The sequence below is a fragment of the Brienomyrus brachyistius genome, unplaced genomic scaffold, assembly GCF_023856365.1.
Source record: "Brienomyrus brachyistius isolate T26 unplaced genomic scaffold, BBRACH_0.4 scaffold201, whole genome shotgun sequence".
NCBI lineage: Eukaryota > Metazoa > Chordata > Actinopteri > Osteoglossiformes > Mormyridae > Brienomyrus > Brienomyrus brachyistius.
The window spans coordinates 175,064-202,847 of record NW_026042476.1 but is presented as its reverse complement, the minus strand read 5'-3'; the positions used below and the strand labels follow the sequence as shown (position 1 = coordinate 202,847).

General features: G+C 45.0%; 1 protein-coding gene and 2 non-coding genes across 3 annotated transcripts; 2 read left to right on the top strand and 1 right to left on the bottom strand.

The window, feature by feature from the left end:
• The first annotated feature begins 10,152 nt into the window (after positions 1-10,152).
• On the top strand, positions 10,153-10,235 carry trnal-uaa (transfer RNA leucine (anticodon UAA)). Its single transcript has one exon. It is a non-coding gene; the product is annotated as a tRNA-Leu (tRNA).
• Positions 10,236-10,524: 289 nt separating this feature from the next.
• On the top strand, positions 10,525-10,607 carry trnal-uaa (transfer RNA leucine (anticodon UAA)). Its single transcript has one exon. It is a non-coding gene; the product is annotated as a tRNA-Leu (tRNA).
• An 8,925-nt stretch (positions 10,608-19,532) lies between these two features.
• On the bottom strand, positions 19,533-22,911 carry LOC125728207 (uncharacterized; the record flags this gene model as incomplete). Its single annotated transcript, XM_049005251.1, has 2 exons — positions 21,960-22,911; positions 19,533-21,542 (listed from the first exon to the last, which is right to left on the bottom strand). Coding segments are annotated over exons 1-2 (2,071 nt in total), but the record flags the coding sequence as incomplete, so codon positions are not given.
• Between the last annotated feature and the right edge of the window lie 4,873 nt (positions 22,912-27,784).

Sequence of the window (27,784 nt, the reverse complement as noted above, 5' to 3'; positions counted from 1 at the left end):
TCCCAGAGGTGTGAGGCGACAGTGCTAACCACTGCACCACCATGCCGCCCCTTATAGAAATTATTCTAGGTTTAAATAGTAATTTAGCTGAGTAACTAGGCTGAAATTCTAGATAGTTGCAATTTTAAGAATTATTACTATTATTCACAGCTTTTAAGCATGCAGTTGGATGACGGATGGATGGATATTCAGCCACCAGAAATGCCAATTGTTGTTAAGAGGATCAAAGTCTGCAAAGTAGTATGCAGGGTTTAAGGCCAGAACACAGCATACTCTCCGACAGAAAGCATAAAGTTCACTGGGGGAATTTCTGTGGCCACTGCCTGAACAGCATGTGTGGAGAATGTTTATGAGGGTCGAGCCATGCAGAGCTGCTGGCCCTGGCATGTAATGATGAATCACAAATCAGTTAAAAATCGGTGCAAATGCATGAAGATTTAAACCGGCTGATGTGGAAAATGAATCACTATTGTAGGAGTACTTCACAGTACTTTAACAGAAAAACTGGTGTAATATTACATTTGATTTCACAATGTGAGTTTGACGTCAGATGTCACTGCGTATCACGTCGACATCGTACGTCAGTTTTTGGTTTTGAGCGAACGCGAGATGATGAATGAATTTGAAACTGAGGACGGCACAGTGGTTAGTGCTGGCTTCGGTCCCAGGGCCCTTTCTGTGTGGAGTTCGCATGCTCTCCCCGTTTTCGCCGGGGACTCCAGGTTCCTCCCACGGTCCAAAAGCATGCAGGATAGGTTGACTGGTGAGTCTAAATTGGCCCTGTAGTTGTGTGAGTGTGTGCGACCTGCGGTGTGTAGGTGACTGCCTGGGCTTGGTTCCTGTCTGCGCCCCTTGTTCCCGGGATAGGCTCCGGTCTCCCCCCGCGATCCCCAGTTGGGATTAAGTGGTTTCAGAAAATGGATGGATGGACGCACTGCCCGATCTTCAATTGGCGGTGTGGCAGCATATTAGCTTTCCGGTAATCACAAACGAGGAGGAAACAGCGAGAAAAGCACAGACAAGACATAAACTGCATGCAAACATTGTAATAGACTGATAACATACACAAACAGGTCCACTGGCACCACCGTGAGCTGAGTGAAGATTATTAAAAGGGCAAAGCACGCTAAAAAGCTGCACATGCAAACCTTAGCTTATTTATTTGATTTATTTTTTTTTATTTACTTATTTTGATTTGGGATTTTTTTTCAACAGTATTTTATTCAAATTCAGTTGCAAACAGTGTCAACAGTTCAGAAAGATAAATATAAGAATATTTTTGAATATATTTGTCTGCAGCTCATTCTGCAAAAAATGAGAAAATTGAACTCAGAATCGTGAATCGTATCAAATGGTGAGTTGAATGTATCGTTACATCCCTAGTTCTTACAGTAGTACTATGGTATGGTGGAGCCACATGACAGGAAGGCAGTACATTGCGAAGTCTGTTAAGAACATCATTCGCACTGAACTGCCCTCCATTGACCAGCTGTACTTTAACTGCCACAGTAACAAGGTTCAGTCTATAATCCAGGACTCTGACCACCATCCACAAACACTGACTAGCAGATTCATGAACAGCTTCATTCGCCAAACAATTCAAACCTGCAGCTTTTGCATCCCCTGTAACAGTCATTTCCACGGCAGCTGCACTGTACAGCTGTTACTGCACTTTATCCACCACTGACCACGTATCATCCAGTTTTGTCCTGCTTTGTATCGCACTGTTTCTGCACCATGTTGTCTTGTACTCCCTTGTGTTGTTATGCACCATCTGTGTTGTTCTGAGCAGTGCCATGATGCAATATTACAAAAAGATCTTGAGGAAATGCAGAGTTCTGGAGGAGATTCTCACAGATCATGGCATGTGTTTATACTGAAGAAACTGTACAAATTGCTAGACATAAAACACAGGACTGGCAACTGTGGTACGTTTTAACACCTTGATAAAAAACTTAAAATCCATAGTAAGTAGGACAACCTCATAGAACCTTTACTAGTCATTGTTCAGAAGATTAACACGGATTAAAAACCATTACTATGAAAGCACGCTAATCAGTTAAGTTGATTATGTGGAGAGAGAGAAAAAAAACTGTCTTTGAAAAAGATCAACCATAGAACGAAGCTGTGCAGCATTGACACCCCCTAGTGGTGATTTGAAGATAGTTCTGTCTGTAGCAGCTAAGCAGTAGATTTGGCGTCAGGTGCCATGACAAACTCAGTGCTGCTCGGTTTGAACGGCAGAAGCACAAAAATAAAGGGGGCATCTACTGCACGCCCCCCACCCTTGAAAATGGTACAAATTATCATGCAACAGTTTTCTTAAGTAAGTCTTTTTGGGCGTCTGCAGAAACCTCCACGATGCGATTGCCCTGATTAAGAAGTGCGCAGCGGATACAATTTGGGATGCATCGTTCATCCGATTTATTAATATATAATTATTAGTATGTCTATATTATTTTAGGAACGTTACTTGACGAATATTTTTCATTGAGATTGATTCCCCGTTTAAAATTTTGGTGACACTTCATATTTTTTAAGAGAGACAGACAATTTGACGCATGCAATTTGCAGAAATATGTTGTGCCGCTATAAAGTACACAGGCAGCATGACAAACATAAGTACTCACTGAAGCCACGACATACGCCCGGCTGGCCCCAGCGGTACCCCTAAGAAGAAGGCTTTTTTCACAACCCACGACCATCACGAGGGCAAAAAAAACTGAATAGCCTAGAATTTAGTTAATTACAAGGCACATATTTATTGGAGCAAGAGCTCTAACATAAAACTACCTTGTAATTATAAAGTATTATGGCTGTGAACAATGTACAAACAGGCACAGAAAGTAAAATACTCCAAAAATGCAAAGAACCTAAATATTTTTGTTTCCACCGATTCACTCTTGATGTGTTAGGAGTCACAGTTCAGTAGCCTATTCTTCAGTATCTGCATTTAAGACCACCAACTGCTCTTTCTCCTCCTTCGCTCGTCGGCTCAGAGTATTGGACTTGGTAAGTAATGTTGCCCTTTTGGTTCCAGCAGCACTCTCTGCTTCCTCTGCCATGTGCTCAGCATCCTTTTGTAAACTCTCACATACACTTTCCAGTGAGACTCTCTTCCTCTTGAGTTCCTCAAGTTTTCTTTTTTGCTTTTCGCTCATCTTTCACCTTTGGTCAGAGGCGCTTTGGTTGCTCCCCCACACACTCTGACATGGTCGCATATAAGCCTCTGTGCAACAACTGTTTCCTCTGATAAGTTGCAGGTCTCCACCTCTATTCGTTCCACTTCGGCTTGCCCATAGGACAGCAGCAGCAAGTTCTTGCAGAACATCCAGAGGTCAGGATAAGGCCCACTAACTTTTTGATGTAAAAAGACATCAACTTTGGATGGTGCTGAAGGAATGAAGGATATAAAATCCAAGCCTTTTGCCTCATTGTGCAGGTGATTATCAGACTGCTGGGATATTGCATCACCTGTAATTACATTAATTACAGTAGATTAGATGCAGATCAACAATGTCAATACACAGAATCACATGTAGAATAGGAAAGTGATTTATAACCCAATTTTCCTATGATACCATAAATGTGCAATCATTTTAATTTAATCTTGAGATATCTCTAGGCTCATCAAAGAAAATATAACTGGGCTGATGCTTCTTTTCAAACACCAAGAGTCGGTCTTCTAAATACTGCTAAAATCTACGTGTTAACACTATTCAGTTCAGGGACGGATTATGGGTTGTGTGGGCCCCTGGGTAAAACGTTCGCGAGGCCCCCCCCCACCACCACCACCTGCACCACCACCACAACCACCACAAGTCAAGGGCCCTTGGCAGCCAAACACCCTCCCTATAGGGTCAGGGGACCTTGTAGGCAGAGGATCAAAGAATGTAGGCCCTCTAAAATAGACAAACGAAAATACATTGCTGATAAGCGTTGCAAATTGTTTTGGGCTTGGGGCCCACGGGCCCCCTGCACCCCAAGGGCCCCTGGGCAGCGGCCCCGCTAACCCGGTTTGTAATCCGTCCCTGATTCAGTTAGATGTGAAAAAAGAAAAGCATAATTTAAAAATAATATTCTGAACTATCCTATTCTTATCCTATGATTTACCAGCAGATATCCTGCCTGCCAACCGATTCTCCTGCGCAAACTTCTGCATGAGATTTCTCCTTTTCTGCTGGCAGTTATTGTCACGATCGGGTACGGGTGAAGCGGCGATCGTGCGGGCAAGCAGGCAAGCAGGAAGCAGGAATACGGGGCAAACGGGAGTTTAATACGAGGACAGGGACCGGGAAACAGCTCACGCTTACGAACATCAGACATTAATGACAGACAAAGCAAACTGGGGAGACCAGGACTTAAATACACAGAACAAGGCAGCAGGAAACAAGACACGACTGGGCAGGATCAGGAAATCACACGTGGGTAATTAGGGGGCGTGGCACACACGAGGAGCGGACGAGCCGGGCATGACAGTTATCTGGCTGGTGTGCATTTTGTTTGGGTCCAAGCACGTCATCTCATGTACAATCGAGTACTTCAGAGGGCATTTATCCAAGGCCTTTTTGCACATTTTTGAGAGCACAATCTGGCAATTTTTTTTAATCTGAAGGACACCAAGGTCACTTCCACTGCCTTTGGCTCCTGACTGTCTCTGACAAAAAGATGGTTTGTCAAATTTCCAGAATCTTTCTGCACACTCAGCCCAAGGTTAACACTACCTCAGCTGTACATATCAAACCAGCTCAAACTCCATGTTATTCACATATTTTTTACTTCACAATTGTTTGATACATTTGTATGTAAAGATACCAGTGAATTCACAGAAGTCCCACCTTGATGACAGCCATTCCTATATCCACCTCCTTTGGACTGAGCCAGAGTTTTTGCCTGTACAACAGCTGTACATGTTGCTACACAACACTTAAACATTCTATTTCCTCAATGAACTATTTTTTTTGCAGCAAAAGCCATGAAGCAGCAATAAAATCTTTAAAATATGCTTACCAATAAATATGGTTCTCCCATTTAAACACATGTAAAGATAAACCATGGATATTTAAAAATCATGGGTTCGTTAATGAGTTTAAATGTTATTGAATGGCTTACCTTAAACTTCTCCAGTAAGTCTTCAGCGGTGGAGTGGCTCATGTACTGTGATCCCAGAACCAGGACTGCACTCGAGAGCCATTCTCATAATTCACCCAATACCTGACATGCACATCCAGTTGTTTTCTTTTGATGGTCCTGTTCATACTTACGTCAAACATGACAACGAAGCTCCCTTTTAATATATGGAGCGAGTCCAAATCGCGCAAGAAAAGCGGTTTTATCTTTACCACAAGTGACCCTGCGAGTCAGGGAACATCACCCTGGAGACGGTGTGAATGTCATCATTGGACGTATAGGAGTGATGTCGGCAAACCGTTTGCAAAGCCCATAGCACTTCTGCTTTCAGTGTGGGTTGAGGAGGATGTACTGAAGGCATTATTTGTCATGGGATCCGGAGACAATGCCAAAACGGGTGTAGGCCTATCTTTAGAGGTTGTACTTATCTCCACTGAATAAACATTTGAGGAAAATTTTTAGGTTAAAATCTGGGCTTATTCTATACTGAACAAAAATATAAACGCAACACTCTTGTTTCTGCTCCCATTTTTCATGAGATGGACTTAAAGACCTACAATTCATTCCAGATACACAATATTACCATTTCTCTCAAACATTTCTCACAAATCAGTCTAAATGTGTGATAGTGAGCACTTCTGCTTTGCTGAGATAATCCATCCCACCTCACAGGTGTGCCACATCAAGATGCTGATCTGACATCATGGGTAGTGCACAGGTGTACCTTATACTGCCCACAATAAAAGGCCACCCTGGAATGTGCAGTTTTTTGCTTTATTGGGGGTCTGGGGACTCAGAACCGGTCAGTATCTGGTGTGACCACCATTTGCCTCATGCAATGCAACACATCTTCTTCGCATAGAGTTTATCAGATTGTCAATTGTGGCCTGTGGAATGTTGGTCCACTCCTCTTCAATGGCTGTGCGAAGTTGTTGGATATTAGTGGGAACTGGTACACGCTGTCGTATACGCCGGTCAAGCACATCCCAAACATGCTCAACGGGTGACATGTCCGGTGAGTATGCTGGCCATGCAAGAACTGGGACATTTTCAGCTTCCAAGAACTGTGTACAGATCCTTGCAACATGGGGCCGTGCATTATCTGTCTGAGTGGCTGGTCTCAGACGATCTTGGAGGTGAACCTGCTGGATGTGGAGGTCCTGGGCTGGTGTGGTTACACGTGGTCTGCGGTTGTGAGGCCGGTTGGATGTACTGCCATATTCTCTGAAACGCCTTTGGAGACGGCTTATGGTTGAGAAATGAACATTCAATGCACGAGCAACAGATCTGGTTGACATTCCTGCTGTCAGCATGCCAATTGCACGCTCCCTCAATGCTTGTGGCATCTGTGGCATTTTGCTGTGAGACAAAACTGCACATTCCAGGGTGGCCTTTTATTGTGGGCAGTATAAGGTACACCTGTGCACTACCCATGATGTCAGATCAGCATCTTGATGTGGCACACCTGTGAGGTGGGATGGATTATCTCAGCAAAGCAGAAGTGCTCACTATCACACATTTAGACTGATTTGTGAGAAATGTTTGAGAGAAATGGTAATATTGTGTATCTGGAATGAATTGTAGATCTTTAAGTCCATCTCATGAAAAATGGGAGCAAAAACAAAAGTGTTGCGTTTATATTTTTGTTCAGTGTACATTGATTTACAGAATCAAATTTAAAAAACAAAGATACACTGATTTTATACAGATTACTAACTTTTGGGGATCACAATACAAATCTAAATATTTTAGACAAGTTACTTATCTGCTAGAGAGAGATGGAATACCGCTTTTGTCAAATTGACAGGTCGGGTCAAAGGTCACGTTCAAAAGTTCAGTGGGCGGAGCTTATGTTGTAGTGGGTTGAGCTTGGTTGTGTAACTGACGCAATAGCATATGGATTTAATTATTTATTTAAATATTTTTTTTTGTCTTCTTCCCCGGGGGGTTGGTTGTGTAACTGCTGCAATGGTATTTGTATTTAATTATTTATTTATTATTTTAAATGATTGTGGCTTAGGGGGCCTGGGTTGGTTGTGTTAGTGCTGCAATGGTATTTGGATTTAATTATTTATTATTTTAAATGCTTATTTTAAATGTTTATTATTATAAAATGATATTGAGGAGAGTGCTTATGAGTGTGTATTATTTTAAAAATGATATTGATGAGAGTGCTTATGAGCGTGTGTTATTTGAATAAGTTATTATTATTATTATTTTGTGGTGCGCGGGCGGGAGTGAGCGTGGCTGGGTTACCTGATGGAGCGCGAGCGTACGGTGTGCGGTAGCGTGGTAAGGTCCCCGGGCTTCGGAGAATCAGCAAAGGACTTATTCACATACTGGTGCGGTAGCGCGGAAAGGTCCGCACGGCTTTGGATAATCCTCGGAGAGAGCGATGCGGGAGAGCTGAGAGGCGTGCTGCTGCGCGAGTCTGAGAGAAACTGTGAGAGACTGTGGGATAAAATGGTAAAGTTGGAGCAAAGAATGAGAGGAGGAGGTGCAGGGTCTATCGTCCAATAAAAACGCTCGGCGCTAGTTTTGACCGTGTGTTTTTTCCTCACGCAAGCGTTTGTATCACATCGGCGTATGGCGCCAATTTGTAAAGGTCATAAGTCGAGACATACATCGAGTCTGTCAATTTGTCCGCCAGTAAATTCTGCAGGGCCGTGCCACCTGGCCATCGAGGCGCCCCCCTACCCGGCCACGCGGGCCATACATCGAGTCTGACACTTTTCCCCTCCAGTAAATTCTGTTTAAAGTTTTGTTTTCACATACGTCCCAAATTACAGATAATTTTCTTACACAGGCACGAGTAGCATCATCAAGGCCGTACCACCTGGTCATACATCAAGTCTGACAATTTCCCCGCCAGTAAATTCTGTTTATAGTTTTGTTTGTCATACATGACCGTGCAGATATGGGGTGACAGAGACAATTAAATTGTATTACGTCGAGCGGGGGGCCTTTTCCTCCTCCTAGAGGCATCATCTTCATCCGTACCACGCCCCCACGAGCAGGCCGTGTAGAATATAGGGAGCTTCGCGCTGCAGGGCCAACTCTATCTTTTCAAAAAATACAGACATGTCTGGGACTTCCGAAATGAAAGATTCAACCTCACCTTCTAAGACTCAACAGGAGCAGGAGGCCGTTATGCAGCCTCCGGGGGCTCCCAGGAAGATTCATACGGCACGTAGACGGGTACCTATGATGCGACCGTCGGAAGACCCGAGGGCTATCTGGGAGCTGCCCAACGGGAATAAACTGGTCTGCCTCTTTGACAGCGTTGCGGAGGAACTGCGCGTCTTTCAGGTCACCGGAGACGGCCCAGACCCCCCGAAAGACGACCCGTATCTGGTGACTTTTTCCGAAACGGAATGGGGAAACTTGAAGACTGTCGTTACCCCGATGATGGAGGAGAGCACCGACCCCGACCTTGAGGTCGAGACTGGAAGAATGGAGATGCACTATAGAGATGCTCGTAAACAGCGTACCAGCATTATGAAGTGGGACGCGACCGGGGAGCTGGACAAGAGAATGGTGAATATATGGCAGTGGCCTAAATGCGACTGTTTTGGCCTGAGAATACCGTTTGTGATTTGGATGCAGATGATTCAAGAAAAGTCTGGTTACTACCAAGCGATGTTTAAGGAGAGTCGGGGGCGTAAGCAGATGCAAGAGATGACAAACCCTACGCCGTAAGGACCCCCCTCACCCCCTCACCCGCCGTCGCTATATAAAGTGGACTCTGTTACAACCCCTTTTCACAAACATCATGGCAGCAGCAGGAGCAGCAGCAAATTATAGCGACGGTGAAAGCGGGGACAATGAGGCTCCAGCAGCAACCCTGACCTCTGATCCCGGGGAGCTCCTTCCAACCCCCCCATCATCACCGGCCTCTGATCCTGGAGAGGACCCTCCGACGCCTGAGATCTGCACGCTTCTCTCCAGACCGGCTCTCTGCCGTGGGATGCTGACTTGTATTAAGGCTATGATAGTGGGCCTTTTAACCTCAGTCATCAGGAAGCATCAAGAGAGAAACTGCTACGGTTGTGAAGTGGATCACCCCAGTCAGAGACAACACCCTTGTTTGTTTCCCCCAGGTAGAAATTACTTTTACATACACTTTGACTCTGTGTTGCGTGACCTCTGGACCGATCGGCTGACACCCGCCTTGACCCACGTTCTATCGACCCTGGGCATCCGAGCGGCCGCCGGCAGGTTGGAGGGGGCAGTGGAAGCTATCCTGTACGATCTGCGTGAGGCCCGCAACGGCATGGTGGAAATCACTCGACTGGAACAAGATCTGTTTGAGCAGAACCCAGCGTTTAAGCAGATCCTGGAAGAAGAATTTCTGACTCGTTGGGAGGCCCGAGACTAAAACAAAAAGCATCTTGTGATGGGGAACGGTATCAGCAGACCCTTACGGCGGTTTATGTTAAATGTTTTTTTAGAAAAAGTTAGTCCACTATTGTTGCGTGCTATTGATAAAAGCGATTGTCGGGATGATTATGCTTGTTGCTGCTTTCATAGAGTGTTATTTGAGATTTCTCAAGTCGGAGAAAATTATCAGCGGGGGATGGATTTACTTACTCAACTGATGTCAGAGGGAGAAAGACATTCCCCCGAAAGTCTCATACGCGCTTGTCTATCTTGTATTCCTGACAATGAATTTGACTGTAATCACATTTTTGTATTTTACGCTTTAATAGTAGATGTAGTCACCTCTAAATTTCATGATAAGCAGCCTATCGATGTTAATCAGATGCTTTCTACTCTACATACATGTATCGTTGAAAAAGCCACTATATCCACTTTACTGCATGTGACATCGCTAATCTACCTCAACAACTGTCACGGCTGTAACTAAATGTATACCTGCATTTTGAAAATGTAACCTTCACAAATTGTATACCAGCTTTTTTAAAATATATATATATATCTTTCACTAATTGCAAAAATAAAAAAAAATTTAAACTTGAATACCATTGTAATAGTCTTTGTAAATAATGGGTAAAAATGCTGAGCAGGGTGGCCGAGTGGTTAAGGCGTTGGACTTAAGATCCAATGGACGTATGTCCGCGTGGGTTCGATCCCCACCCCAGCTAAACTCTTTTGTAAAATAATAATAATTAAAAAACAAACTACACAATATGGGTTAAATGTAGAAAAAACACACAAAAATTTCACTGATGTTCACTCAGTCTCTTACCTCAACAACTGTCACGGCTGTAACTAAATGTATACCTGCATTTTGAAAATGTAACCTTCACAAATTGTATACCAGCTTTTTTAAAATATATATATATATATCTTTCACTAATTGCAAAAATAAAAAAAAAATAAAACTTGAATACCGTTGTAATAGTCTTTGTAAATAACAGGTAAAAAATGCTGAGCAGGGTGGCCGAGTGGTTAAGGCGTTGGACTTAAGATCCAATGGACGTATGTCCGCGTGGGTTCGATCCCCACCCCAGCTAAACTCTTTTGTAAAATAATAATAATTAAAAAACAAACTACACAATATGGGTTAAATGTAGAAAAAACACACAAAAATTTCACTGATGTTCACTCAGTCTCCTAACAACCCCCCCATCCACAGTCAGCTATAAAACGCCGCACCCCCGCTCTCCCCCCACTCAGTGTGTGAAAAGCATGTCTGTTGCCAAGACTACAGCTCGCGTCTTGAGCAGTTCGTACTATGACCCCAGCCAACCGGGGTCATACGGAGGTGTCTCCAGACTGCAGAGAGCCGTGCAGCAAGATACGGGGAAAAAAGTGGCTGCTGATGACATCAGAGACTGGCTGTCTATGCAAGACAGTTATACTTTACATAAACCGGTTAAAAAGAATTTCCCCAGGAACAGAGTGTTTGTTCCGAGAGCCATGTATCAGTGGCAGGCCGATTTATGCGACATGCAAGGGCTGGCCACGTACAACGACGGGTTAAAATACCTCCTTACGGTGATTGATGTTTTTTCTAAAAAAGCCTATGCTCGCGCGTTAAGAAACAAGACTGGGGCGGCTGTAACCCAGGCCTTTGATTCTATTTTAACCGAGGGGGGCGTCCCCCTCAAGCTACAGACGGATGCCGGTAAGGAGTTTTTAAATGGGACTTTTCAGAAACTTTTAAAAACTCATAAAATCACCCATTTCACTACGGCTAGTGAACTTAAAGCTTCCATCGTAGAGAGATTTAATCGAACGTTAAAAGAGAGGATGTACAGGTACTTTACGGCTAAAAACACCCGGCGATATGTGGACGTGTTGGACGATCTAATAAAGGGGTACAACCAGTCATTTCACAGCGCTATTAAAATGAAACCTGCCGAGGTCAGGCCCGATAATGCTCATCTAGTATTTGATAATCTATACGGTCCCCTGAAGAAAAAAAGCACACGGCCACGTTTTAAGTTTAACATAGGGGACACTGTGAGAGTCTCCAAGCACAGTCAGATATTTGACAAAAAGTACGAGCAGACATTTACGGACGAGTACTTTGTCATATGCGAACGTGTACCCAGATCCCCACCGGTATATAAATTGAGGGACGTGAGCGGTGAAATACTCGAGGGAACATTCTATGAAGCGGAGCTGCAGAAAGTCAAAATATCTCCGAGACGCGCGTTCAAGGTCGAGAAGGTTATAGGCTCAAAGACCGACAGAAAGGGGAAAAAGTGGATTTTAGTACATTGGCAGGGTTGGCCCTCGAGGTTCGATTCGTGGATACCGCGGTCGGACTTGATACAGGTTTAATTTTTTAAAAAAGAGAAAAAAAAAGAAAAAAAAAGAAAATGGACGCCCGCCCCTCTTTTTACCTCACGCTACCGTCAAACTCTTGTCTCTCCATCTTCCCCGATAACCAGAGTTCGGATTACACCGTGATGCTCTCGCGACCTATAGAGCTACGGGGGCCTTACGAAGTAGCTCTGGCTGAAATCATGTATTGTTACACGTGGCGAAATGTTACACACCCGGATAATACTTTTGAATTGCGGGATACGGAGGCGGAGGCAAAGAGAGCGGCCGATCCTTTAGTGGACCTACCTTACCTTTTTCCTCGGAAAATTAAAGTGGGCTATTATGAATCTCTGAAACAGATTGTGACAGAAATCAACGCTACGTTAAAAAAATTAGGTACCGAAGTTTCCTTCTCATACAGCGAGATTACACGAAGGGTTAATATGACGGGAAACCATAAATACAAGATCCAATTTAAACCTACTCTGGCCTACATGCTGGGCTTTGAGCCGGGTCAGTGGTATAACCTAGGAGGAGGTAGCGGGTCGACCTCACCCTACCCGGGCGACATTCACGCGGGATTCTACAATATGTACGTCTACTGTAACATCGTGGAACCGCAGCACGTGGGGGAATTTGTAGTCCCGCTCCTCAGAACCGTTAAAATAGACGGTGCGTTCGGCGACGTAGTCACTTTGCCGTTCCACAAGCTGCAGTACGTACCGGTGAACAAGCAGAGCCTACATAATTTGCATATCGAGATAAAGAACGATCAGAATACTCTGATTAATTTCTCCTACGGAAAAACGATCGTCAAACTGCACTTTCGCCCCGTTTAAAAAAAAAAGAAAACAATGGCTTACCACAATCCACAGAGATTTATTACGTATTACACCAGTCAGGCGGGACATGGGCTCCCCGGTTTTGCGGGGAGCCCCGTGATGTACGGGCGTGGGTTGGGGTCCATGCTCAGTAGGGCTTTTAGATTCGTTTTACCCTTTCTTAAGCGTGGGGTCGATATAGCGAAACCTCATTTGAAATCGGCGGTCAAAGGAATAGGATCGGATCTAGTCAGCTCTGTAGTCAGCGGCCGTTTTACAAACACAGGTGACCCCAAGCAGGAAGGGTCGGGTCTGCTATTCCTCTCTCGGAGGAGGAGGAGGGGGAGTAGAACGAGAGCCCAAGCACCTCTAGCCCTGCTGCAAGGTCATAAAAAAAAAAAGAAAAATAAATCTGGCAGAGGCGTCAGGATTCCCAAGTCTCCATCCGCCAAGAGAAACAGGAAACCCCCCGGGGACATATTTTAAGAGAGAGAAAACGCAGCGTAAACAAGAATGGCTCTAGCTCACCGGCTCTCGGCTGAATGTACCAAATCTGAATTGGACCTGTTTGCGGCCCCTATGACGCAATTATCCATAGATCAGACCAATTATGTAGAAATCAACCCATTAAATTCCATTACCGATCAGGATGTTTTGGATTTCCTAATACCGGGGTCGGGCAATTTCTATGTGGACCTCAACTCTACACTGCTATATCTAAGGCTCAAGATCGTTAGGGCCGATGGAGCCCCCCTGCTTGACGCCGACCCCTGCGGTATTATACAGTACCCGCTAAACGGCATATTCTCCCAGCTGGATGTGAGTCTGAACGACGTCCTGATCAGTTCTTCGTCGGCCACGCACCCCTATAGGTCAGTCATAGAGACCCTGCTCAATTTTTCTACGGATACGCTAGAGAGTCAGTTTTCGGCAGGGCTCTGGTACAAAGACGTCGGGGGCGACTTGGATAGCGTGGACGTCTCAGCGCAGGGCCCCAACGTGGGGTTACAGAAGCGAGCCGCCTTCTGTAGAAACTCTCAGGAGTTTTCTCTGATGGGTCCTATACACGCCGATATTTTTTTCAGCGAACGAATGCTGTTAAACAACGTGGATATACGCTTAAAGTTTGTAAAGGCTAAAAGCGACTTTAGTCTCATGTGTAGAAATGACACCGATTACGAGCTGAAAATACTGAGGGCCAGCCTGTTTGTGAAAAAAGTGGAGGTCTCCCCGGCGGTGTCACTGGGTCACTCGGCCGCTCTCATGAAAGCAAACGCCCTGTACCCTATAAGCAGGGTAGTCGTTAAAAATTATACGCTGCCCGCACAATCGCGGGTTTGCCCGCAGGACAACCTCTTCCTGGGCAACTTACCGCGCTACATCGTTTTGGGGATCGTGGACCACGCCGCGTTCGTGGGCACGCGAAACAGAAACCCGTTCAGGTTTCAGCATTGTGACCTGGAATTTCTGAGCCTCTCAGTCAACGGGCGACACATACCCAGCAAACCGTTCCAGCCCGATTTTAGAGCGAGGCAGTCGGTCAGAGAGTTTTACAACCTTTTCCTGGCTACAAACAGGCATTTAAAGGATTCGCCCTTATGCATCAACCGCGAGGATTTTGAAAACGGATACTCGCTATTTGCTCTCAATCTCTCCCGAGACGACGAGCTGGACGGCGGTGCCCTGTCACCCGCCATCAGCGGCACGTGCCGTCTGGATTTAAGGTTCAGAGCCCCACTACCTCGAACCATGAGTCTCATCGTCTACGCCTGCTTCGACAGCGTGATTGAAATAAACGCCAAGAGACAGGTTCTGGTGGACTTTTAATCATCATCATCATGAACACTCACCAGCTGGAATGCGTTTTACGGCCCCTGCTGGGGGATGCTTTTGGAGGCGTGTGGCCTAGCGATTTATTACCCACCCGCATAGAGACCAGGCCCGCTTTTCTGGTCGCAAACACGCATGACCAGAATAGAGAGGGTGAACACTGGATCGGGATAATTTTGGAGCCCCAAGAGGGCAAAGCCTCCTTCTTTGATTCTTACGGTTATCCCCCCGATTCCCCTTACTACCCAAAGAGTTTTATGAGCTTCTTGGGGAGGCACGCTACCGAAATAAGGTATAATACGCGTCAAGTTCAACATGACTTTTCTTCCACGTGCGGGGCCCACGTCGCCTTTTTCCTCTACCGGCGCTTCATGGGACTTTCATTTCAAGAGACTATGATGTTGTACTCTGACGACTTGAGGAAAAACGACGCTCTAGTATCCGAGTTTATCAAGAAATATCACAAGTGTATTAGCCGTGTTAATGCCGATAAACTTTCAAAGCCGCAAAATGTATGTTCGTTAAAACTATTTAAAGATTGTTATGCTTGTTAGATTCATGTTGGGGAAAAAATAAAAACGTGACACCCTTTATTCAATAAATTTTACATTTTATTAACCGACGCGTTTTAATTCTTTTTCACACACGTATATAAAACACTTAATCGTTGTAATCTATCCACGGAGCATAAGGAGTACCCTTTAAAGGCCATAAACGATATTCTGGGGATGAATCGCGCGGTGTGTGAGGGGTTCCCTCAAGCGGTGGTGGTGAGTCGTCAACAATACGTTTTCTACGTCTCCCGAGGTTCTGTTTCACAGGAGGGGAGGAGGGAGGCGGGGGATCCCTTCCGCCGTAATCTTTAAGATGACTTAGGGCTTTCCTGGCTTGGATGTTACCCACGCTCGTGAGGGGGATGTTTAATTCTGATATCACGTTTAAAAAGGGTTCCCAGCCTTTAGGATATCCGCCGGCGTGGGATTTAGGCTGCGATAAAGTTTTCATCAAATCTAAAATATGGGAACCTTTAATGGGTCTATCTCTGATGATGAGTTCACCCGACTGGGTCCAACGTACAGCCCCGTCGGAATCGAGCAGTTTATGCAAGATGTACCCCACGTTCTTTCTAGCCCTAGGCGCCACTTGCTGGATAACTTCCTGTACAGATTTGTCCCCAGTCGCGCCGCCGCCGTCAGGCTGTCTCCCCTCCTCCTCCTCCTCGTCCGTTTTTTCTTTCCGCTCTGTAAGGACAATTTCTCGCCCCTGATTTTCCTCTTTTCGGGCTAGATTCAGATACCTCTGTAGCAATTGGTTGTATCTCTTCACTTTTTCATCCAGATGCATAGCCGGCTGATTTATTAAACCCTGCATCTGGTGTTCGAGTTCACCCAGGGCCGATTCCCCGATGGTATGCGGGGTCGCCCTCTGGGTCAGCGTACGCAGTTGCTGGGGGCTGAGCATAAACATTTTCTTGACTTGGCTCATGTTGCTGGAAAAGGCTAGTTAGCCGTCTTACCGGCAAACAGGCTTGTAACGAATGGCAGAGCCACTGATAAGAGCGGTAATAAGAATCCTCCTTTTTGAAGAATTGCCACGCGTTTCCTAGCGACGCTGTTTTTCTTACATGCGAAAAGTTTAATCAATCTTTTCTGTTTCTTGAGTTTGGTAAATTGAGCTACGGTTAAAGGTATGCGACCTCTTATGAGATTGAGACAGATTTCGGAGAGAGCCAAAATTATGTCGTTAGATGGGTCAGCCGTAAGAATCTTTTTACGTTTCACCCCCCTCGTCCTCTGTAAAACTTTAAGGGTCGGCAGGTGTTTCCTGAGATGTTCGGACATAGCTTAGTAGTGATAAATCAATGGCTCGCCGGTAGAAAGACGATGGGTAACGACCCCGGTAATAATCCGGTCCTGAGTCGGAACTCTTCTGGGCACGTGGCTCTCAAATCGACCAATAAATAGCCGTGCGCGGGCCCTGTGGCCTCATGGTAGGCATCTAGAAAAAACTTTTTCTGCCAAGGAAACATTTGCTGAGCTAAAACTTTGATTTGCATTCTGTCTCGCACATTCTTAAACAGACAATAATAAGTCGTATTTAGGGCTATAGTCCTGCTGTACTTGCCCTGGTGAAATACGTTCTGCACCAGGTAGATGACCGAGATTTGACGGTGATGTCTGAACCTCGTGAAAGCTTCTGCCACGAGTTTGTTTTCGGACGCGCTGTCCATCAAATCATCGATGATTATCAAGGAGCCTGAGGGGAAGCGCTCCTCGTCCTCCCAGCTTTTGGGAAGCCCTTGTATAAATTCAATTTCGCTGATCCGATCGCGTAGTTCATCATAAAGCGGCTGATGGGAAGCGAAACACCACACAATTTTTTTAACGGGGCCCCCTATGAAACAGTGACTCTGATTTAAAAGCATTTCTTTAGTGAAATAGGTTTTCCCCGAAGAACTTGCCCCTGCGATTATAGCCGTAAACGGGAGTTCTAAACGGTGATCAAAGTCGACCTCTCTCACGCCGCTACCCATCATTTTGCAAAAAAAAAAAAAACACACTGACGAAACGGTAAATACTGCCCTAATCTTTTAAATCTTTCCGACGACACACACACACACACACACACACACACACACACACACACACACACACACACACACACACACACACACACACACACGTGCAAACCACTGCTGGAGGGGTGTCAGCTTTCACAGACACAGAGTGCATGGGTAAGTTTTTAATAAAAACTCTTGTGATAAATGTACAAAACATTTCAGTACACAAGTTTGAAAATAAAAAACATCTTACTAGGAACATTTTAAAAACATCTTAAAACATCTTTCATTTTTAAAAACATCTTACTATGAACATTTTAAAAACATCATACTATGATCATTTTAAAAACATCTTTGATTTTTAGAAAACATCTTTGTAAAAAACTTTTCATTTTTAAAAACATCTTACTAGGAACATTTCTCAGTTTAAAACATTTGTACATCTTACTTTGATTTTAAAAAACATCTTTGAAAAAAACTTTTCATTTTAAAACAAATGAACATCTTTGATTTTTAGAAAAAACTTTAAAAGCCCTTTTGCGATGCTGCTAGTTTTACATTTCAGTAACCGAAAGGCAGAGTTTCCCCGCTAGCCAGCAATCTGCGTTTGTCGTAGACGACCCTGACCTTTTTATCTAGAGGCCTATTAAACAGGCGAAAGCTTTTCATGTCGCGTTCGATTTTGTTGTACTGCGTCATTATAGCGGGGTTATTCCTACAACCTCCGATGTAGTTTTCAATCAATCCGATCATACTGTCAAAGTTTACCTTTTGACAGGTTTCGTAATTTAGAGTTATACCCTTACATTTCATTTGTGTTTTCCCGTTGTTGAGTCGGTAACAGTAACTTTTTGGTCCCAGCGCACCCCACGAAGCAATGTATTCGTCGGGGGCTAATTCGGACGTCAGCTCGCCCAGGTAATTGCCTAAGGTCGGGTCATATTCACCAGGCCTGCTTATGTACACGATGCTGTCGGTGTCGTGATACAGCACCCTCCGCCCCAATCTTTCCAGTTCTTTGTAAAGCGTCAACCGACCCCACGCGGTAGTTTGACACGCTATGAATATGTTAGTCTTTCCCGGCGGCACTTTGTAGGAAGACTTGAAACGCCAGCGGATGAGGGCGACCTCGTCGTTGACAAACGCGAAGCTGGAAATCTCGTACAGGTCCGAGCAGAAAAAATTAAAAAATTCCCCCGGGTCAGACACTATACATGTCTGGAGCATGTTGCTCCTCTGCGCCAGTTTACCCCACAGAGAGTTAAGCAGAAGTTTGGACACTTGCCGCTTCCCTTCATTAGACACTATCTGATCGGGCTCCAATTCGATCCCCTCACGCTCGAGATAGTTTTTTATGTACTCCCTGCGACCCACGTCATCGGTCGCGTCGTCGGGGTAGCCCGAAGCCTGCTGCTTCACTTTGAGAAAGGTTTTAATGTAATCTCTAAACAGGTCGCCGCTGGTCTGGGGAAAATGCCACACTTCGTGCACCTTCACGACCGAATAGCCCCTCTCTAAAGCCAGATTTACCTCCGCTGAGACCCAGACACCTGTTAGCTCCCGCTCTGCGTCGGAATGCCCGCAGGTCCCCTCCTGTCTGTTCTCGATCGCGCATGTCCTGCAGAGGGTAAACACTAGTTTCCCATTTGGCAGTCTGCTGGGTAGGACGGGGAAAAACAGCTCGCGCGGGGTGTTGACCGTGGCTTTGATCAGGCCAAAGTATTCATTCAGAGGCTTAAAATTCGAATGAATGATTTCCGGGTGCCCCACGGGGAATTCACATTTAGCCAGAGTGTACGGGTACAGCGACGTGAAATCAACGTAGCGGACGCGCTCTTGCCCCGTGACGTCGTAACGCAGGCGAATCGCCGACGTCCGACCCCCAAACAGCGCTTCTCGCGGCCTTAGGGGCTCAGGGGGCTCAAAGTCTGACAGGAAACGCTGTACCTGTGGGTCGTGAGTTTTAGCGTGAGCCCATTCGTGTTCCCAGATGGATTCCACGTTCATATTAAACTCTTGCCGCAACGACTCGAGTTTTTCCCTTGTTTTAACGTACAGGGCACCGAAGCTCTCGCGGGTCAGGGGGCAGATATCGTGTTCGTTGTTGCAGGTAGGACAGCCGTGAAACTGACAGCCTAGAAACTCGAAAGCCCATTTCTCCCCCTCAATCTCGGCGTATCCGTCTAGGTGAAAGCGCCCCACACTCACTTCACCCCCGCGCAGCGCGTGTCGAATTTCGATGCCGCGCGCGCGCCCGATGAATTCCAGCCACTGGATGGACACGCTCGAATAACTTTTGTATTGCCTCCTGTAATCCCATACATCCGGGATCGCGATCGTATCTCTGGGCAGGAAATTTGTCCTGTAAACTAGCAACGCGGCCGAAGCGATGGTGGCCGCGGAGAAGGGATCGCAACCCGTGAGCGTTTTAAACTCCCGGAGGAAGCGCAAGCAGCCCTCTCTCAGAATCTCCACATCGTTCTTACAGTAAGCGATCATCTCTTTGTGAAAATTAAAGGTCTGGTGCTTTACACTGTCGTACCATTGATAAAACTTGTCGCGTTCTTTGCCGGACATTTGATCGGGCCCAAATTGATCGGGAGGGGGGTAGGGCCCCAAGTAATTAAAGTTTTCCACGTCTGTGAAATGATGCGGAAAATAGCCTTTTCGCATCTGAGTCGAGCATCCCATCGCATCGGGGATTTTTCTCAACGGCATGCTTAGAAAGGAGTGACTGTCGATGTACCTTTGCTCAAACACGCTGTCCAGGATGAGGATGATTTTATTCCCCTGCGATACCACACGCGGTTCCACGCCTTCCTTCACCATCGCGTTCAGTATGATGTAATTATCGAATGCCTTACCGTAGTGACTAATGAAACAGACGCCTCTATAACAGGGCGCCCTGAAATGTCTGAGAAACTGTAGCGCGCAGTTGGGCCCCTCGGCGGTCATTGTCTCGTTCTGATCGGAGATGGCGCACACGTAAACCGGGATATGGGTACCCGACCTCTGAGATGTTTCAAAGTCAAAAAACACATATTCGGGGGGCTTTTTACGCCCCTCACCCCTTTCGGCCCGTTCCCCTATGTTAGGCTTCTCGGGAGGATTTAGATAGCAGAGATGTGGGGTGGATATGTCTGACACGGCCGTGTGGAGTTTAGCGTCGCAGATATTACATTTTACTGCTTTACACGAGTGCGGTTTTGGGTTCTCGGGACTTTGGTAGTATCTGAGCCCGCAGGCTTTGCATTTTCTGAACTTGTCACAGGGGGTAGCGAGCTCCCCCCTAACTGGGCAGACTCTAGGCGTACGGTGGCGCTCAAAGCAGGTGTCATTTAAACATCTGAAATTACAACGCTCACATAGTATCGCCGGTGTGCTTTCACCTTCTCTGCAATTAGTCTGACAGACGCTACAAAATTTTTCGCATTGATGAGAGTGAGGCGAATCGTACCCTTTGAAACAGCTCGGGCAAACGTACCCCACGCCTAAGAAGCCCTTTACGCTTTTAATGCCGTAAAAATGCTGATTGTGTAAAAAGAAATACACCGCCCGTCTACCGTCGCTAGGCGTGGGTGTCTGGTAAATTTGGAGATTGTTTGAATAAGGTTGTTGATAATACACCACTGCTTTGCAATCAATGATTTTCTCGAAATTGATAATGTCATTCAAAGCGACTGCGTGATCGGGGGTGAATCCCGCTTTCTCCTGTAACTCCAGGCCGAGCTTTTCAGCCTCGGCAACAGTAAAGTTTTCGTCCAGCAGGTGCGCCAAGTTTATGGCGAAACACGCGTTGGTGTTGTTATTAATGATAAACATGTGTCTGGCTTTTTTAGAAATTATTTCTGAAGCTAACATGGTCTGTAGTTTACGTTTGTTCGCACCGCCGCGTGGGATATTTATTACGTCTACGATTACTTCTAGGTTGGAATCGTTTAAAATCTCTTGATTAGACTGTACCAGGCGATCCAGCAGCTGCTGCAAGTCTGTCAGCTCCCCCACCCCATACCGTACAATTTGCGACAGCTCGTCGTTTAAAAAGTCAGCGCGCAGGGTGACCTGTATATAGGCTCCCCATACGGCGTAAGGAATCGCCTCATTCACAATATTTTGAAACCCCTCGATTACATTTTCATAGTACTCGCGGAAATTGCCTTCGTTTCTAGGTCGCGGGATATTTAGAATCCGCCTAATCTGTACGTTATTGAATCTGCGGCGATGAAGGACCCCGTCAGGCTGGGGATCCACGTCACCGACGGCACCGCCACCTTCCTGTTGAACATTTTCAAATTGTCCCAGCCCAAATTCATTTTCAATCTCCTCAGCATCGAGAAGAAATTCCACGTCTGACAAGGCCTCCCACAATTCAGAATCCGCGGGGGACCATGCGACCTCGTCGGTGGGGGGTAGCCCCGCTTCTGCTTCAGAACCCCTTTCATTTAACATGCTTGTTAATGTCTCTAAGGATGGGAGAAAACAGGGGTCCTGGGCCAGTGTTTCAGCAGACGCCGCTGGTGGCGAGTCGTGTTGAGCAGAGTAATCCGCATCATTTTCATTATTAGCATTGTTGATAATGGCTATTTCATTTAATAAGGCTTCGGGTATAGCCGCTGGGGGTGTTGCTCCGTATGCGACCTCGTCGGTGGGGGGTAGCCCCGCTTCTGCTTCAGAACCCCTTTCATTTAACATGCTTGTTAATGTCTCTAAGGATGGGAGAAAACAGGGGTCCTGGGCCAGTGTTTCAGCAGACGCCGCTGGTGGCGAGTCGTGTTGAGCAGAGTAATCCGCATCATTTTCATTATTAGCATTGTTGATAATGGCTATTTCATTTAATAAGGCTTCGGGTATAGCCGCTGGGGGTGTTGCTCCGTCCATACCTGTTGATTCTCTCGCAGATTTTCTCTTGACCGGTCGGCGTAGTCTCTCTCTCTCGTACATAGAAAAAAAAAGAGAGAATACCTATTATTAGAATGTTATTTTTTAATTGAATAGCATTTTTATAACAGGAATAAAAGAAATAATATACTTACCGGGTAAGGTCTCGATGAAACTTGTGGTTCTTTGGCTGGTACAAACTTTGGTAAGGCGTTGTGCCTCTAGGAGGAGGAAAAGGCCCCCCGCTCGACGTAATACAATTTAATTGTCTCTGTCACCCCATATCTGCACGGTCATGTATGACAAACAAAACTATAAACAGAATTTACTGGCGGGGAAATTGTCAGACTTGATGTATGACCAGGTGGTACGGCCTTGATGATGCTACTCGTGCCTGTGTAAGAAAATTATCTGTAATTTGGGACGTATGTGAAAACAAAACTTTAAACAGAATTTACTGGAGGGGAAAAGTGTCAGACTCGATGTATGGCCCGCGTGGCCGGGTAGGGGGGCGCCTCGATGGCCAGGTGGCACGGCCCTGCAGAATTTACTGGCGGACAAATTGACAGACTCGATGTATGTCTCGACTTATGACCTTTACAAATTGGCGCCATACGCCGATGTGATACAAACGCTTGCGTGAGGAAAAAACACACGGTCAAAACTAGCGCCGAGCGTTTTTATTGGACGATAGACCCTGCACCTCCTCCTCTCATTCTTTGCTCCAACTTTACCATTTTATCCCACAGTCTCTCACAGTTTCTCTCAGACTCGCGCAGCAGCACGCCTCTCAGCTCTCCCGCATCGCTCTCTCCGAGGATTATCCAAAGCCGTGCGGACCTTTCCGCGCTACCGCACCAGTATGTGAATAAGTCCTTTGCTGATTCTCCGAAGCCCGGGGACCTTACCACGCTACCGCACACCGTACGCTCGCGCTCCATCAGGTAACCCAGCCACGCTCACTCCCGCCCGCGCACCACAAAATAATAATAATAATAACTTATTCAAATAACACACGCTCATAAGCACTCTCATCAATATCATTTTTAAAATAATACACACTCATAAGCACTCTCCTCAATATCATTTTATAATAATAAACATTTAAAATAAGCATTTAAAATAATAAATAATTAAATCCAAATACCATTGCAGCACTAACACAACCAACCCAGGCCCCCTAAGCCACAATCATTTAAAATAATAAATAAATAATTAAATACAAATACCATTGCAGCAGTTACACAACCAACCCCCCGGGGAAGAAGACAAAAAAAAATATTTAAATAAATAATTAAATCCATATGCTATTGCGTCAGTTACACAACCAAGCTCAACCCACTACAACATAAGCTCCGCCCACTGAACTTTTGAACGTGACCTTTGACCCGACCTGTCAATTTGACAAAAGCGGTATTCCATCTCTCTCTTCTGCTTATTGAATGGTGGGCGAAAAAAATATCTGTATAGTGTCCATTATCTAAAACCCCGCAATGACGTAGTTTGTGTTGTTCTTAAAATAATATTAACTTAAACGGTCAATCTGATTTTCTGGAGGAAAAATAATAGTTTTGATGAATCAACAGCTTGGGAAAATAGTCGCTAGATTAATTCAAAGAAAAATTGTCTGTAGTTGCACCTCAACAGTATAACCAGTGATAATACTATATAAATAAAATTAAAGTAATGGCACCAGCATAGACAGACACAGTAACAGTACAGAATGAGGTAACAGTGGCAGTGTGAGGAAATGTCAGCGTCACTGGCTGGTTAACAGCAATGGGGAGGAAACTTGTCTCTAAATCTGGAAATGCTTGTGCAGATGGATGGATGGAAGGTGAAAAGTGACAGTGCTGGGTGGCTAGAGTCTCTCAAGGTGCTGCTTGCTTTTCTGAGGCAGCACCTGAAGACGATGCCTTTGACCGCCAGAAGCTGTGTGCCCGAGGAACTGGAAGCTGTTGAAGCCTCTACAGCATCCTCTGCGATGTAGATAGGACTTTGGGGAGTCATCCGTTTGCGAAAGTCCAGGATCAGCTCCTTGGTTTCTCTAGCGTTGAGGGTGATGTTGTTATACATGGTGAAGAGCTGGGCCTACAAATCCCAGCATTCAAGAGGTGAAAATACAGACTTAGAGGGAATTTGGGAAAAGTGAAAAAATCCTCTTTACTCGTGTCTGTATAAATCTCACCAAGCGTAACTTTGCAGATTAAAGACTGGCTGAGAGTGTAAATGTAAACGCTGATAAGGAGTCAGGAACAAAGTGCTCATGTAGTGCACACCTGGGTCCAGAGGGCCCTTGTTCAGATGGAAAACTGAACAGGCATCTTTTGTGCTAAATGACAGCCGGTGCTGCTCAAGATGATGGACACTATGGGGAAATAAAAAAAAAAAGAGTTTTGAATGAAAAGACACACAAGAGTAACAGTGCAGCCTTGGTCACGTCTCCCCAGCTCATGACTGGACCAGGCTCCACATTGACCCCAAAACTGGCTTTACACACAGGAAACTCACTGAAACTCAACACAACATTGTCCTGATCTTGCCTGGGGAGTTTCACCTGGTTACTGAGATGACCGGCAGCACAGACAGTCTTACCAGCAACAGATATGCTATTAAGGGGTGCGAAGCGTCTGCTGCCAGCACATGGCTTTATATCTGTCGGCTGCATTTGCGCTGCTCCTCCCTCCTATAAAGAGGACAGTTGAACAGCAGTGTGAAGAAAGGGCACAGAAGCAGAAGTCAGTGGAAAAAGCCCCATTACTAACCCTAAGCCCAACTTACTGCAAACAGCCCACTGTATTTCATATGTCTGCTTCATATTTTCCATTTAATTGCCATAATCTCTGGCAGTCAGTGACAAAAGTTATTTACCCTTAAACAGTACTGAGATTGAGTAGAGTGAGGTACTTAAGCGGTATTATGGAAGAATAAAAGCTGAGTCCCATGTCCAGGCGAGATGCGTAGCTGACAGGCTGATGAATGTTTCAAACTCTTACCTCCACCGTACTGACAGGAACGGCGAGCTGCTGTGGCATCATGGCATTAAACTTCTGTTTCTCCAGGGAAGAAAACAACCAAGACCAACCTTAATAATCCACACACTTTGAAGACTGACATAAATGGTAAATATGAGACGTAAATATCATCCAACACTACCAGGTACTCAGTGAATACTCAGTCATGCAGAAATATAATCTAAAGTTATAATTATGGGGACACGTGGCTGTCCACTGCAGGTGACAATGTCCTAAACTCTTTCATACTTAAAGAACACATACAGTTATTACTTTGTAAGGATGCATAAAACTCCAGTTCAGTAAATTTATGGAATATATACTGCAGCAACTACTTTATAGTCATTTATTAAGTAACTGACTTATTTCTTCCCTGCGGGAACTTGTAATTATGCTGAAATAAAAATGTAACTTAACAGCGTTAAAAAGAACTCAGGAAACCAGTCCAAAATGCTTTAGTTTGACATGTGATCAAAATTCAAACTAAATTTCATAGAGTAAACTAATACATGATAGCATCCATGCAAAAGATCAACGGCAGAACAGGGGCTCTTAAGGCAGACTGCATTAAAAAGGAATTAATCATCTCTCTCAATTTAAATTTGGGATAATAATTCTCTTCAGAAGCCTCCATAGAATAGTGCATCCATCCCCTCACTTATGTGTAGAGACGTATCCTAAGGCTCTGGCAACAACATTCAGGTCAACAGCATCAAAAATTTCACAGCTAGTTTTAAAACTTGTTTTTCACTTTACGTTACAGCAAGTTAGTTAATATTAAATTATTGCAACGTGCAGATTAATAGTCAGAAAAGGTTTTTGAAATTTACATAATGATAAATGAGAACTATATTTGATTACTAATTACTGTTGACTAATTTCCTGTCTGGACTTTTCCCCCTTCATTGTTAAAAGTCATTATATGTCTGGGTGCCAGTCAGTGGAAGCACACAGACACCTGGCCTATTCATTCAGCACCAGCCCATCAAGTAGAGAATTCAGCACCACGGACAGTGACCTGTGTTACTATGACATCAGGTCATTGGCTCTAAATATTTTTCTAGAAATAACTAAATGGCTCTATTGTAGAAATTTCCAGCCAGAGACTGGGTTCCTATATGAAGAGAATATTATTATTCAGACAAAGAAAATAAACTACAGAAAACTAGCTCTGCATGTCATCTCCCCTTTACTCCTTAAGCAGGGCACACGCACATCAACAAGTACCAATGCAGCAAATACAGATGAACAATTTCACAGCTTCAGAAGAAGTCAGATTTCTGTGTAATTCAGAGATTGTCAAAGACTTCTGATAGAACATTTTCTGCACTTGAGTCTAATTTCAAGATAAATTGCACCTGGGTCTATTAAAACAAGGTGATGCTGCCTGACCTACCAACCAAGGCTGGGGAGGAAACGTAGGAATACAAGGAAAGCAAGGAAGAAAAGCAGCCACCCTATCTCATGGTCACGGACACAAACATCAGGGAGTGTTATGAAGAAGACACCACACTTAGGACCATTGGTTTTACGCAGTGAATTACACCAGAGAGAGTTTTTACATTCTAGCTGTGTTATGTAACATTCCTCAGCCTTCAGCTTTTTTCCCCACACAATGCAGGACATGCAGGGGTGCCAAACAAAACAGTGGAGCTGCAGTGTAGCCAATTATTTCTTTCAGTAGTTTTAAGATGGTTTGTGAGGTTGTGTGTTAGAGATGGCGGTGAGCAACACTGAGGCATCTCAGGGAACCATGTTGCCCATATTAAAAAACATGCACGCATGCAACTCAGGCAATCCAGCATTTCTTATTTCAGTTACGTATGACACTGCATGTTGCGGTTTTACATGTTCACTACAAGTCAGTGGTTTTTTCCTTGTATGATTATGGCCACATTCACACCAAAAACACACTAGACATACTGTACAAGGCACTCAAGGGAAAAATTCTCAGAACACAAAGTGAATGTATCAACCGAAGAAGGATTTTTCCTTTTCGGAATATTCATTTTTTTCCATGTGGAACCACTGTCCATGATTCAATTGAGTGCATTCAAAGAATGATACATCAAAACTAATAGTGACAAAATATTCATTTAATATGCATTGTACATGAATGTAGGACTTAGATGTTGATGAATTTCTCATCAGTGAAGGGCATATACACTTAAGGGGTATTATGAAAAAAAAAGTTGAGAACCCAGAAGTAACTATCCGATTAAAGATGTAATCTGGTACATGTGCAGACCAGTGATGGATATGTAAATGATTCAAATTGCAAGGAGTTGGCATGTTTAATCACCAGACACAGGATGCCTCGTAGTCACATTAGACAGTGTTAACGGCACTTGACGGAGTTTGATAGGGTTGCATTGCGGGTTTACATGAAGCCAGGTGGTCATGTGCTGCAATTGCATGTGGGCCATGCGGATATCACAGTGGCCTGATATTGAAACCAATGGGCACGTGAGGCATCCACACACGTCGTGAAGTTTCTGGTCATCCAAGACAGACCACGCCAAGGAAGGATCGTCGGATTGTGCTCCAAGCATCACAGATCCCCATGACACCTGCGCCTGATATATGGACACAGCTACTGGACTCTCTACAACACCCTATATCATCGTGTCGCGATGACTGGCATCAGCTGGACTACGGGTTCACCGTCCCATGCATAGGCTGCCGTTCACAATAGCACAGAAACGGTTGCGTTTGGAGTGGTGTAGTCACTGGGAGGCATGGACTGATGGACTGATGACGACTGGCGTCCTACCATGTTCAGCGATACATCTCAGTTCTGCAGTACCACAGAT